The sequence below is a fragment of the Pterocles gutturalis genome, unplaced genomic scaffold (assembly GCF_000699245.1).
Source record: "Pterocles gutturalis isolate BGI_N339 unplaced genomic scaffold, ASM69924v1 scaffold33972, whole genome shotgun sequence".
Taxonomy (NCBI): domain Eukaryota; kingdom Metazoa; phylum Chordata; class Aves; order Pterocliformes; family Pteroclidae; genus Pterocles; species Pterocles gutturalis.
The window spans coordinates 1,222-15,638 of record NW_010113871.1 but is presented as its reverse complement, the minus strand read 5'-3'; the positions used below and the strand labels follow the sequence as shown (position 1 = coordinate 15,638).

The 14,417-nt window shown below is 41.1% G+C and overlaps 1 protein-coding gene across 1 annotated transcript; it reads left to right on the top strand.

Annotated features, from left to right (window-relative positions):
* Nucleotides 1–7,120: 7,120 nt before the first annotated feature.
* Nucleotides 7,121–13,399, top strand: YWHAB (tyrosine 3-monooxygenase/tryptophan 5-monooxygenase activation protein, beta). The gene is made up of 5 exons (XM_010074674.1): nt 7,121–7,418; nt 8,426–8,549; nt 9,583–9,746; nt 10,931–11,026; nt 11,505–13,399. Exons 1-5 carry the CDS (start codon nt 7,125–7,127, stop codon nt 11,559–11,561), a joined length of 735 nt encoding a protein of 244 aa, XP_010072976.1. The 5' UTR covers nt 7,121–7,124; the 3' UTR covers nt 11,562–13,399.
* The last annotated feature ends 1,018 nt before the right edge of the window (nt 13,400–14,417 follow it).

Genomic DNA, 14,417 nt, shown 5'->3' with positions numbered 1-14,417 from the left:
AGGGGCTCCGGGCCCTTCCAGCCCGAGAGGGGAGGTGCCCTGGCTGTGCCGTTGGTGTGAGCCTGCTCGCATAGGACCAGAGGCGGATGTGGAAATGTCAGGAACGTTTTAGAGGGAAACAAATTATTTTATTATTATTTTCAAATTTTTGTTGCTTGCAGCCGTCTGGAAATAGAGGTGAGATTAGGGAGGACTCTGGGGGAAAGAAGGTTGGTTCAGGCCAGCCCCAGTCTATAAAAGGGCTGGGCAGTAACCCAGAACTAACAATCACAGGTTTTATTTGCGGTGTGTGTAATCAGCTATTAATTGGGATTATCAAATGTCAGTGACATACGGTCACTGTGTTAGCATATGGGAGCAAAAATGCATCTAATGACAAGATCATAGTATAGTTTGGTTGCTTGCAGATAAATTCCTTCTTAAGAGTTAAAATAACTTTCCTGGTGGTAGGAAAACAAATTGCACATCACGCAGCACCATAAAAGCTAAATTATTATATAAAAATATCAGAGAGCTTGAGAACATTTGTAAGGTTTTGTAACTTCAGTGTCTGTAGGAATATTTGTGTGTTTACGCATTCACTGCCATGGGACACTTCAGTCAGGAATTTTAATATTTCTTTATGAAAAAAAAAGCTTGCTTTTATTTTAAAGTAATAATAAGACATAAAGTGGTCTAGAAAAGAAAACGAATAAGAATGCGAGTGCCTTTTTCGCTCTTTGCTTTAAAGGGCTGCAAATATGTAGCCTGTATAATATTTTGTTTATTAAATTGGTACCAATAAAGTGATAGACTCGTTGCACAGATGGGCCTAGTGCAGTTTTTTCAACCTCATTATGTCAGTACCGCATGTTCTGATCTCTGCTATTTTGATGTTGAGTCTTTTTTTTTTTCTCCTCTAAGCAGGCCTTTGCCAGTATGCAGCTTTTTGTGCTGCATGTGAATAAACTCGGATGAGGAATTAAGTAAATAGTGATCTGAATAATGAGGTAAAAAGCTGGTACTCTAATCCCTCTGGTATCCTAATACATCCCACAGAGACCAGGCGTTACAGCAGTGTGTCTCTTATATGGCCACACTTTTTGCCCCACCCTGTAATATAAATACTCTCTGTTTATTATTAACAAAAGTGGTTTACCTGTGATATGAATACGTTCGTTTGGCATGAACTTTATGCCTGGGGGAAGATTTTTTGGGATAACTCACTATTTCCACCTGGACTCTAGCCAAACACAATTCTGCTAGTTGGAACAAAAAGGTGTTACTGTGTAAGTGTGTTGTACTTTGGAACTGTGTGCTTGTCCCCACCTGCAGCTGTCCTGTGCCAAGTGCCAGAGGTGTGGAGCAGTGCAGTGCTTTTCACCCTGCCATCCCTGGTTTAAGTGATGTTAAGAAGGACAAGGCTACTGTCACTAAATTGAAGTTGTCCATACAACATCAGTATTCCTGCACGCTGTAGGTTCTTAGAAATTTTGTAATTGTCTATGGAGATTGAAAACCGTTGAATGCCATTTTATTCAAAAATTATGTTGGTCAGTTTTAGGAAGCAACAAGTAATGATGGCAGAAGGTGGCCAGGGCAGGTTTAGGCATGGCTTTACGGAATGTTAATTTTATCTGGACATTTGCATAAAGATTTGAGCTGAAGGCCCGGGTATACGGTTAATCAGTAAATGCAGAGGAGGCTAAAGTTATGTGCTGCACAAGGTCAGCAAGAATATCACAACTATGAAGTCATTTTACTTTTTCCCTCATTACGTTTGCAGTCTATTTTACTGAACTTGTTGTTATACCCAAGCTCTTGACATCTGTGGACGGTTTCACTGTTCAGATCTACCAGTCACATCATTTCCTAACACAGGGTAGCCTTTGAGGGAACCAAAATAGAGAAACACAACTAATGAGGTGAAGTGCCTAATGCTGTGATAAAGCAAGGAAGGTTTCTTGCACTCCATTTAAGAGAGCTGATTCCTTTCCTGTATAGAATATCTAATTGGGAGCGATGTCTGCTTGACAGTGAATACCATCAACATCGTGCAGATACTTGTGTCAGCATGTGTGTACCTGAATTATGGAGAAGGATTTTCCATTTGTTTTAGAAATAGTGTCTCCAAAGCTCTTCCTCTCTGTAATTATAGAAGTGTAATTTGCAATACCACTTATCTCATGTGAATGTTTAATTTTGGAATGAATTGCCCATCCAGAAATCAAATCAGGTATGTTTGCATATTGTTGGAAGATTGAACTACAGATTCTGTCCCAGTCTGCTGCTTTTCCTGTTGTGATTTGAATGGGCTTACAGAGTTTGTGACTGAGAAGTATGATTGCATCCCATTTCAACAAATCTGATTTTCCATTCATTTCTCACAGTGAAACATGCAGGTCTGGTAACCTGCATCTCTGCTTGACTCATTGGGGACCAGTATGTCAAGATCGGTAACGACACCAGCTTCTCACCAATTTTTTTACAAAGTGGAAGTGTTTGTCTGACAGTCAGAGTCTAATGCTTGCTGTAAAGAGAAAAACAGCACACAAAAATCAATTACTTAATTAGCATCAGAAGAACAGATCATCGAGAGCAGCAGACTTCAGGCCAACATGGGCTTATTAGTATTGTCTTGTCAGTTCAATACGTTATATAAGGCAGATTTTTTTCAGTCCCACTTTTCATTTGATTTCTGCAGACTTTTAAACAGTTACTTCTGATCTGTTTGGGCTCTGTCCTAAACAACTCACTGACATTGGAAACACTAAAGGCTACGAAGCAGAAGTAGTACCTGCTGAGTAGTAAGATGTAGCTCCTGCAGTCTTCTGAGGAACGTTATCTGTATGTTTTACTCCTCAGCTGTTACTGAGACGGAAACCTCTGGTTCTGGGTGTCCATCCGCTCTTGAAAGATCTGTGGGTGTACTGGCTTCAGGTGCTGTTCCCAGGGTGGTCGCACCATCCCCTTCTTACTGCATCTTCCACTAAAAGTAGAAAGGCAGTTACAAACTAATGTGTTTCCCAGGTTCTGATGCTTTGTAATATGCTTCAGAGTCTTGTCTACACAGGGGTAAAGCTGTTATGGGGTGAGAAATAAGCACTTGTAACTTCTAGTACCTGCATACACGCTCTTTTGCCTTTGTAAGAGAGATTGAAAGAATTGAGGCTGTATAGGAGGCAGAGAAATAAAATAATACAAAATTACATTTTGAGTGTGGGATTTAGGGTGATTAAAATTTCTGGCAGCTGGTACTATTGGCCGCAACTGCTGGCTAGTGGTTGGCATTTTTTATTGTCACTAGTGTCCAGCCACTTCATTTCAGAGGCCTGCTAAGCTGTGGTTTGTCAGATTCTTAAGAAGACAGTCTCTTAAGAATTTGAAGTGTATTAATGTATCTAATATGACAGTCTTCTGCTTAGAACGGGCAACTTCTTGGACTCCTCTGTGGCTGTGATCCGCACATCTCCGCTCCTTTTTCCATCTTCCCTCTTTCCCCCTTGCTGGCCCAGCATGGCTTCGTTCGTACTAGAATAGCTGATTCCTGTTGGCCTCCTGTGTGTGTTTTGCTCCTAGCTGCAGGTAACCTGTGTTAGATGGCTTCTGTTTGTGGCCTAGGAGTATTTTTAGCTGTAGGCTTTGCTTGTTTCAGACTGTGGCACACTGTTCCTTTGTTAGAGTGTGGCTTTCATCTCCTCATCGGGAGGGACCCGTTATAACTGATAGTTGCTTCTTTGCGTTTTCAAACATCACTCCTTTCCTTGTATCTTTTTTCCTTCTGGCAAACACTTCCCTCTTTTGGAGCTCAAGCCAGCATAGCTCTGCAAAGCTCTCCCCAGGCTTCTAACAAGGTAAGCAGTGGAGAATCAAATAAGGATTTTAAGTGTTCCTTTATGCAGCACCCTGTGAAAGAAATGATGGTAGGCTGACTGTCGATCGCTGATATTTTGGTCTCAGAAATTATTTTCTTACTGGGTTTAAGTTCTGTTAAATCCATGCCATTGAATAGTATTTCATGTTTCATAACAAACCTACTGACAGTACAGATATTAAGATGAATTGACTAAACTGAAGCACCTGTATATTGAATTTTTATGTCAAAAACCAAGCCAGTGAAGTTCTGAGGAACTCCATCTTCAGTCATCAGTTACATTTAAGATGTGCATAAATTAGTTACGTTACTGAGGAAAGTTATTTGATGAGAAACAACATTCTAATGCTTTGTGCTGGTATTTCGCCTGTATAATTGATACGTTAAACTGGTTTCTGGATCTCTTTTATCCACTAGGTCTTTGTGCCCTTGCAGTTCCCTCTGTGATTTCCTTCATGTGTCCTTGTATGAACCCATTGACTGTTGTGAACTGACTTGCATCTAAAGATAAAACAGAGCTTGATAAAACAAACTCTGCACCGTTTCTAAACGAAACTCTATATTGTTTGTAAATGGAATTCCGCACAGATGACTTGTCTGTGAATTAGACCACTATAGGCAAAGTGCAGATCAAAGATAAAACTGACCTTTCAATGGCAAAATGTAAACTCTGTTGGAGCTACTTGCCTCCGGACTTCCACAACAAGCTTTTTGTACATAATAATCACATTCCATAAGAAGAAGAGGAGAAGATAATATGGTTACAATAGAAATGCTTCTAGAAGCTGTTTTGTTTAAATGCCCTGCTATTTACAGTTGGTTTTTGTAACTGAAAAAGCATTCTTCAGGTGTACTTTGTTCATGTTCAGGTTTTAGAGAGTGGGTAAAGAAATGCCACTCACTAATTACTTCCTGCATTCAGCACATAGTCTAAATTTAGTGCTGAGTTAAGGGAATGATTTACAGCGTTTGATAGACTCAACAGTGAAAAGCGGGATGGGTTCTCAGTGGTAATCGGTCTGATGATTTCATTGGGCTTGTTATACGTTGGTACTAGGAAACGCTTCAGAGTAGGGAGAAAAAATGCACATCACAAATTCCACTTATCCGTTTCCATCCTCAGAGCTATCCTTTCAATAACTCTGCAGAAGCCAATGATAATGCAGCATATCCCCATGGTAAAAGCCTCTGGGGGAAGACAGAGCCAAATTAATCATGCCTTACAAGAACCTGTCACACTGCTACCCACAGCCAGTCTGGCTTGTTGAGGGCTCCAGTCTGAAGGCTGTGTGTCACCTTGTAACAGGCGCCAGAATCCGCTTGTTCAAACACAGCGTTTGAAATGGCGTTGATCTGCAGCTGAACTTCACTTACAAGTCTGCAAGAGGTCTCTTTCCAGGAGGCTGGTTTTAGCCTTGAACATCCTTTCTGAGGGCCTTATGTGGATGGGTGTATTAGGCTAGATCGGCAAAGGATCAAACGCAAGCGGGAGCGTGACTTGCAGATGTATAGCAGGTAGGACATCTGGTTGCTGGGTTTGCTTCAAGAGCTATGATGTGAAATAACAATGTTTGACTTGATACCTTCAGTTATTTTGTTTGATAAAGAGCAGTATCTTCAGCTGGAGGGATTGAATACAATTATCCCAAAATAATTTTGTAGCTAGGACTCCATCCTTGGCAGGGGAAACTCTGAAACTGCTCGTACACACGATGGGAATTTGGGTCTGCCTCTTGGTGTCCTGGTTGAGGATTTAGTGTAGGGCCCTGGTTTCCCTGCATGATAGTGTGGCCGGTGATACTTGGATTGAAATACAAGCTGAGCAGTGGTGCGAGACTTTCTCCATCAGGAGCCTGTCAGACTGGGATCTTCAAAGGACAGAGCCAGGGAGAAGGCTACAGCAATCACTCTCGGCCTGTTGGCTCGTTCTGATAGGGCTGTAGACGATAGGAGCCTGTGAAGACAATTGTAAACTTACTGTTCTTGTTTGCTTTTCATTGTTCTTCTAGAAGTTGCCTTTAGGCTGTTAGGTCTCGGCCTGTGCCAAAACCAGCACAGCTTCTCGTCTGGACAGTGGGAGTCCTGATTGGGATTTAGGGTGTGGGAGAGGAACAGGTTGCTCGGTTCTGACAAGAATAACAGTTCTGGCTCTGTCCTAAAGTGAACCTGCGCACCTGGAGACATTTTACAGATGAATTTGGGGCGCCTGGGAGTTTCTGAGGTATTGAGGTCCGCTTACTTTGATAAAGGCAAGGAAACTTGTTTAAGTTCTCCTGTGAACCTTGCCCTGAGCGGTTGACTCTGTGGTGAGTAGCTCAATGGCCGATCTAGTGCTACGTTAGTGTTGTCTTGTAAAAGTAAGCAACACTCAGGCTGCCTCACTGACACGTTCCTTACTAACTTCATTTTTCATTACTTAAGCTCTTCAGGGACCTTGTGGCCATGTGATGTGTTTTTCTTGGCTTCGGTTGCTAAACTGCATGGTCAGAAATTATAAACAAGTTGCTTCCATATAAGCAATTAGTTTTGCAGTAGTGACCGTCACGCGGGCCATGTCCCATTTGTTTTTTGTGAATGTCAGTGTTACTTGAAAGGTCTTGAAAACCTGAGGTGGCAGCCACCCTAGAGAAGTGTGGAGTTGTCCATTATATGTACGTTGATGCATGTATGAAGCAAACAATTTTCTAGCACAATGGTATAAATGTACTTTCCATAGTTGCCACCAATGACAGCGTTACTGGGTATGGTTTATTTAAATAGACAGAAGCATCTCCTCTAGTGTGCAAGAAGTCTTCAGTGTCAGGAGGAGCTGTCCAGTGCTTCAATGCTCTGAAGTACTTGCTGTTGTATAACAGTGGTGGGAAAACAAACGAAACCACAAAACAACCAAAACTGGTCGTTCTGGGTTGGAACCTGCAGTGTCTCCCAAGCTGAGCTGTGGCCAGTGTAGGAAAGGGGAGAGATTTACACAGGGAACATATTGATGTGCTGTGCTTAATGCCAATATGAATTTTGCTGCATTTTGAAGACTGATGTTTACATATCTTCAGGACTGTGAATAGTCAGTTACACATAGAACTTATACATATTTGGCAAAAGGTCATACAATTTTTTAAAAAGAAACCCTTCATGTTACTGTATTAGTGTTGATAGATTTCCCAGTTATTAGTGACTGTGAGTTCTGCTTCACCCTTCAGCATTAACTTCCACAGTGCAGACAATGAAGAGATACTCTTCTCTATTTTTATTCCCCATTAATTACAGGAGAGCCATGGATAAAAGTGAGTTGGTACAGAAAGCCAAACTGGCTGAACAGGCTGAGCGTTACGATGACATGGCTGCAGCTATGAAGGCTGTCACTGAGCAAGGACATGAACTGTCCAATGAAGAGAGGAATCTACTCTCAGTTGCCTACAAGAATGTGGTTGGTGCCCGTCGCTCGTCCTGGCGTGTAATTTCCAGCATTGAACAGAAAACAGAGAGGAACGAGAAGAAACAGCAGATGGGAAGAGAATATCGTGAGAAAATTGAGGCTGAATTGCAAGATATCTGCAATGATGTTCTGGTAATAATCCAACAGCAAAAATAACAGTAGTTAGTACTGCAGCGTTCTTCAGAGAGGCTCAGGGAATCTGACTGGTGCTGTAGACACTGCAGCACCTTAGCAGAGGAGTAATTTTTGCATAACCATGTCCTTGGGTCCAATTCTAGCTCCTAAGTCATCTAGTTTGTTTCTTAGGGAATTTGTTACAATAGAGCATTTATTTTTTTTAATCGAAAGAAGCAAACAAGGCAATGCTGAATACCCCCCACTGCTGGCTGGGAGTCACCATGAAAACAAATTTAGATCTGGAGTACTGTCATGAGTCCTTAAAAAGCCTACCTTTTAAATTATTTTCTTAATTAATGCTGATGTCCTGAGGCTTTTTTAGTACCTTTTTGGGATGGAGAAGGTGTGTACTTTTGCCTTCAAACCAGTTTTGCTGTTTCTTTCACTTATATGAGTGGTTCTTTTTATCGCTGTTCAGTTTGCTGAAGATCTGTCAAGAGCAGTTGCTCTCAGTACTCTCAGCCTTTGCATCTCTCTTTGAATGCACATGTGCTGACTGTGCCATTATTCAGCTTTTCTGCTGGGGTTGCAGATAGAATCAGTTTGTTGCGGATAATTTCACTGCTCTGTATATAATTCAAGTTTGTGGCAGCAAAAGTGACCAGACTTGTGTGCGTTCAACCTGCTGCTTTTCCCGAATGTGGTTATGGACATGGGTTTGCATCAGTGTATTTCGAGGAAAATCTTTGCAGCCTTAAACCCTGATAGTCATTGGGTTCTGCAGGAGTGAATTGTGGATAGCCTCAATACAGCAAGTTTTCTGCTTTCCAGGGGTTAGGATACAAGTAGTTTCTCTTTTTTTCTGAGATTAGACAACAGTAGGCAAAGTGATTAATGTATGAGTATACATAGGTCATTGTTAATGTTTTAACAGTTCATGCTTACCATTGTAACGAGGACTCTGTTTCAGACATTATTTTTTATGACCTGGGAGAAAAAAAAAGTGGTGTTTCCTTTCTCAGGAACTCCTGGATAAATACCTTATTGTCAATGCCACGCAGCCAGAAAGCAAGGTCTTCTATTTGAAAATGAAAGGCGATTACTACAGATACCTCTCAGAGGTGGCATCTGGGGACAATAAGCAAAGTAAGTAGAGATGAAATCTCTTTCTGCTGGGGGCTGAGCAGAATAAAGTATAAAAAGTACTTCTGTTCTTTTCCCCTAACATAAAGTACTTATTTCTTTTCACTGCTGCTCTGTAGTATTGAAGATGGGTGCAGTGCAAGTCACTTTTAGCGAAAGACTTCACTAAAATGAATATGAGTGATTGACAGACATTCATCAAACCAGTCAAATTCCTGACCTTAGTGACTTATTTTCAAGCATATTTGTCAGCGTAAAACCCTTTTCCTGGAGAATGCGTTTTTTCTTATGGAAAATGCTTTATTCCTATCGTCTCTTGTTTAAACTAGGAATTTAGCTCGTAAGTCGTCATTGTTTGCAAGCTTTCTGCATGCAAATAGGGGATATTGGGTTACTGGGTCCTAAGCCAGTTAATCCTGAAATGTTAAAGCAGTGCTGAACTGTGCCGGAGTTCCTGGTGAGTGTCTGATGTAGTCCATTTCTTGCAAACTTAGTTGGCCACCATTCTGGTGCTTATTGTTACCCGTTAGCCAGGAAGGGACTGTTGTCTTTCCTCTGAAACCGCAAACTGAAATACAAAGTTCATGAGCTACCTGCTAAATTTTTCCTTCAGTTTAAATAAATTGTTTAGGTACCTCTTCTTCCCCATATGGTTTTGTCTGGATTTATTATTCAGAACTGCTTCTTCTTCAGCTAGGCTGGAAGTGGGCATTTAATCACAGTACTCTTTGACTTAGGTAGAGCTTATAGGCATTCAGATAGGTTGTAATTTATTTTGAAAAAAAATAATTTTAAGACACTTAAAATGTTGAATTTACTTTCCATAGCTCAGAGCTTCATCTGAATAAATATTTCTGCCTTAATAGTTCAGCCAGTGGTAGGGTTTTACATCTAAAAACATTGAAAGAAGTGTCTGTGCATATGTAATTGTATGAATGTCTGATGGCACGATAGTCTAGACCAAGAATATAATAGCTTCCCCCATGAAGTATAGTGATGTATTGTGCATTAATATGATTGTAATTACTTCTTACAGCAACAGTAGCAAACTCTCAGCAAGCTTACCAGGAGGCTTTTGAAATTAGCAAGAAAGAGATGCAGCCAACACACCCCATTCGACTCGGTTTGGCTCTGAATTTCTCTGTCTTCTATTATGAGATACTAAATTCTCCTGAAAAAGCCTGTAACCTGGCAAAGACGGTAAGCAGACTTTTCATATTACCAGTTTCTGTGGAAGCTAAGGAGATAATGACATGGTTGCAGTAGCACTTTGTGGATTATTATGCTTTTTCATATCAAATTCCTTAAGAATGCTGTCATCTTTAAACTATTATCATTGTAGTATATTTTCAGGTAAGTTAGCACTTCTCAAGTGAATTATTTACTTAAATCTGAACACTTAGCAAATATATGAAGTCTTTGTGACTGCGGTCATAGCCCTAAATGTCCTTGTGTATCTGCGTGTGTGTGTGCTTCTCTCTCCAGAGACCAAAAAGAGCTCATGTGATGGGTGTGCCAAACAAATAGTTACTCATTTTTGTCTTGGCGGTCTCCTTAAAATATGATTAGAGCCTTCTAAATAGAGCTTTTTGAATCTGTGAAAGTTATCTGGTAGTAACTCAAATAATATGGCATTAGGTGAATCTTTGCGTTCTTAATATGCGCTTTAATAATACTTATTAATAACACGTAATGTTTTGCTGTGCAAAGCTGCTGTTCCTGTTTTTTTAGTTAATATGCTTACATCTGTTTGAAACCTGAATGACGAAATAGCACTTAATCATGGTGCTCAGCTCTCAGACCTGCAACACAGGCTTTCGTGTGTAACAGATCGATAGGAGGAATGGCTTTATTGATCTCGAGTGGAACATACCTGATCTCCTATGCTGTTTTGAAAAGAAATCCAAAACCTTCCACCCCACTGTCAAAAAACCCTTGTCTTCCATTTTCTTTCCTGCTTACTCGCGTGCAATACATATATCATTTTAACAGTACCTTTGTCTTTTACTGCCAATTTAAAGCAGTGAGGCCTTCATTTTTAATGGAAGTAATTGCTTTTAAGTGTTGCTGTTAAACTCGACTTCAAGCTGTGAATCGTTCTTCAGTATGACAGAGTGCACGTGCCCCTTCAGTATTTGGTATCGGCATGGTAGTAAAGTTGTTCTGGGCTTTCCTCTGGACCCCCCTCAAGACTTCTGTTTTCCCACTGGTTGTCTAGTGGTCTGGTGCTCACTTTGGTTTACATTTCTTCTCTTGGTGGAAAAGAAAAATACTGAAGCTTTTGCACAGAATTTCAGTAGTAATCTGGCAAATGTGTAAGCTCTGTGTAAGCAGAAGTGATTTCAGAGAGCACAGTGTGTAAGTGCTGTCTTCCGTATTTTTAGGCATTTGACGAAGCGATAGCAGAGCTGGACACGCTGAATGAAGAGTCTTACAAAGACAGCACTCTCATCATGCAGCTGCTTAGGGACAACCTCACTGTAAGTATCACCAGGCAAACTGCCACACGGTGCACTGTCACTGCTTTAGGCTGCTGGACTCTGCTAAGTGAAGACTTAGGTAGTTCTGGGCCATTACAAGCCTTTTCTGAGGCATTAACTGCATGTCCTAACTGCACTGGTTTTCGTAGCCACACCAGTTAGACTTGCTTGTTTCAACCAGAAATCACTTGCTAACCACTGTAACAAACAGCTTTTTGTAGCAGAAAGTCCAGTTTGTCTGTTCTCGACAGCCAGCTTGTCTTTGTGTTGAGCTTGTAAGCTTTTGCTGGCTTTTTACTTGTAATCCTCTGCCCATTTTCTAGTTTGTTATTCCTTAGCTCTGCTGTTAAGTTCAGTTCTGAATTGTTCTTAGCTGAGAAAATTGCACAGCTTCTGCTAACTATGCTGTCTTCCTTTCCTGACAATAGTAACTAACTGTGTGCTTTCAGTATAAACATGTTTTGGTATTTTCTTGCAGCTATGGACGTCGGAAAACCAGGGAGATGAAGGGGATGCCGGGGAGGGAGAGAACTAATGGCTGTCATGCTTCACTATATGTTCAATGTCACCCTGTATCCTACACATATATCCCTTTGTGCGACGAGCAAAAAGAATAGTACATCGACTTTCACAACCTCAACGTAGCAAAAACTGTCTGTGGGGTAAAAACGGTTGGTTGGTGTTTTGTGTACTTAAAGCAGCGGTCGGTTATTATAATGGCATTCCGAACTTTCCTATTACAAACATTTACAGTTATGATTACCGTGTTTATATTTTTAACTGAACACTGTGATTATGGGTTTTGTGATTGCAATTGACTTTACAAAACTCTTATTGGTAGAAAAGTAGACATCAGTTATGTAACTCTGGCGAGCTTAATTTGGCACCAAAATAGTCGAAGTACAATTCTGTTGTAAAGTTGTACAGAAAGTTATAGAGATTCTATTGTGACACTGGGGCATGGAAGGAGAACAATCCGATGTATGGCATTCCAGCTAGCGACACTGCTGTGAGTTAGTTTAACAGGCACACTCTGTAGACATTTGTAACCAAGTCTGAGGCACCGCTTTCAGTCAAAAGCTCACTTTGTCAATTGTATCTTTCTGGGGATGGGGTTTGTTTGGGGGAGGAGGGTAATGGGGGAGTTAGCAGCTTGATTTCCAAATTCTTTACATTGGCAGATAACTGGGATTCGACTTCTAAAAGTGCTTTCATGCTCATTCAACATGTATGACTCAGCCCCTTCCCACAGCAATAACTTGCCTAATGACACCTTAGATATTCTTCAGGAGTGAGAATTCTTGGTTCGCTACCATGGACTTGCAATAGGAGAAGATTCAATTTTTTGAATGGCCTTATTAGTTTGGATGATACCATGAAGTGATCTGCCACTTTTGCATTACTTTACTCTTAGGTGAATCAAACTCTCTGTGGTATTCCTGTTTCGATTTTATCCCAAAAACTTCTGAAGTAATCCACGGAGCCATCTTTAAGTTCACTTTATAGAAATTTTTTCTCCCATTGGACTCTGTTCATCCTTGACCCTCTCACCTGTTTAAACTCCATTAAAGCAATTCTGGACTCCCACATCTGCGTCATCCTTTCCTTGGCTGTGGGTGATGTCGGGATGGTGAGTGAGACCTGTCTCTGCTCGAGGACAGGTTTCTTTCTTGGATATTTGAGAGCTGCCAGTGCTGTGGCAGTCTTCAGCTCTCGTCTGCCATTTTTTGGTAGTTCCAGGATCTGGCTCAAATATTCAGGCTTTCCCATTTCTTGTACTGGAATGCAGACATACACATTTGTAATGCTTGTAACTTGTAATATTTGAGCTCCAAACGTCCTCACCTAGTTATGTTTCAAACATGTCCCATTCAATAAAACCTAATAAGAGTTGCGTGAATAATGCAGTGGAAAAGATTAGGGGTAGTCACCTATCGGTCTGGTGGTATCATCCCCCAGCCTTCACATTCCACTTAGGTATAGGATCCATCTGTTTGTCTGTCCATCTGTCTGCTGAAGAGAATTTCATGCACTGATTTTAAAACTCCCCTCTACTGGCTGAACAAATTGTGCAGTTAATACTTGGCGCTTGATAAATGCAGTAGTGAATGTGGAACCGAGCCTGTCTGTATATCTGGTAGCTCTTTTCGCTTTGTTTTTACTGACCAGTATTCTGCCTAAAGTTTGCTTCTGTGACGGTTATATTGCCTAGCACACACGTGGTTGTGAGAATAGTATAGCAAAAAGAAGTACCTGGTTATTGATGTACTAGATTTGTGTATGTCTTTTAAACAGTTCTAGTTTCACCTTACACAAAATAATCAGGAAAGTGTAAAAGAATTCAAAAGTGAATAATAAAAAAAAATTTTATCAGTTGTTTGTTTCTGTTATCTTTGCTGTACTAGTGGCAAAAAACCTGTGGTAGTAAAATCACCACTTTTATTAAATGCTCAGATCTTGGGTTGTGTGAGTTGATTCATGGTTTCCAAATACTTAATTACTCATTCCTTTGCAGAGAGGCTTCCCCACACATCCTCCCCGATTTGTAGTAGAAAACACTGGCTCTCTTCATTTTTGTTGAGGTCATACTTGTAATATATTGTCACTGCAGGACTTAAAAGAAATGCAACTATAAATGTCTATTTAACTTGCCATGAGTCATTGCATAGTGTAGGGTTGAACACACTGTACATGAGAAAAGTCTGTTGGTTACATTTTAAGGTTTTTCTTTTTAAATGGACGCTTCTGAACGCAGGATTAGCTCTTCAGCTGCCCCTCCATCCATCATCTGTTTGCACACCCAGCTGCACTGGTGAGCTGTAACCCATGTACATGCCTGTTAACTCCGCTTTTCTCAGACGGTGGTGTGCAGAAGCGATACTGGGCGTGCAAACGCACATTTCAGTGCAAGTGGAAGTGCCTTCCTGGAAATAAGTGCTTGAAGAGGGATAGCGATAGCCAGGCTCGTTGGTACCAGTCAGCGTAGGAGTGCCGAGGAGGGTGGTTGGGGCTGAAGCGAGTGTCCTTCCTGCTCCTGGAGCTTCTCTTGCCCCTGCAGTGAGACGATACAGAAGTGTGCTGTGTGGTAATGTCACTCGCCTCGTTTTGATTGACCGCTACAGAGGTGTCAGGCCAGAATCTAAGCAGCTGCTGCTGAGGCATTCATCTGTCTTGGGCCATGGCTTTAAATGGTGGTCCCTCTGTATCTGTAATTATTGCTACTTTGGTGTTTTCTTCAGCCTTTTTGAACAAACCTGCTCTTAAATGGTTTTATAGTGTACATTAACTCCCAGTCTGGCTCATGCGGCATTGCCAGCTCCTACAAGAAAAAATCCCGGGTCCTGCTAGCTGCTCATGTTCACAGAGCACTTGTCCTGCCTCAGTTCTTCCA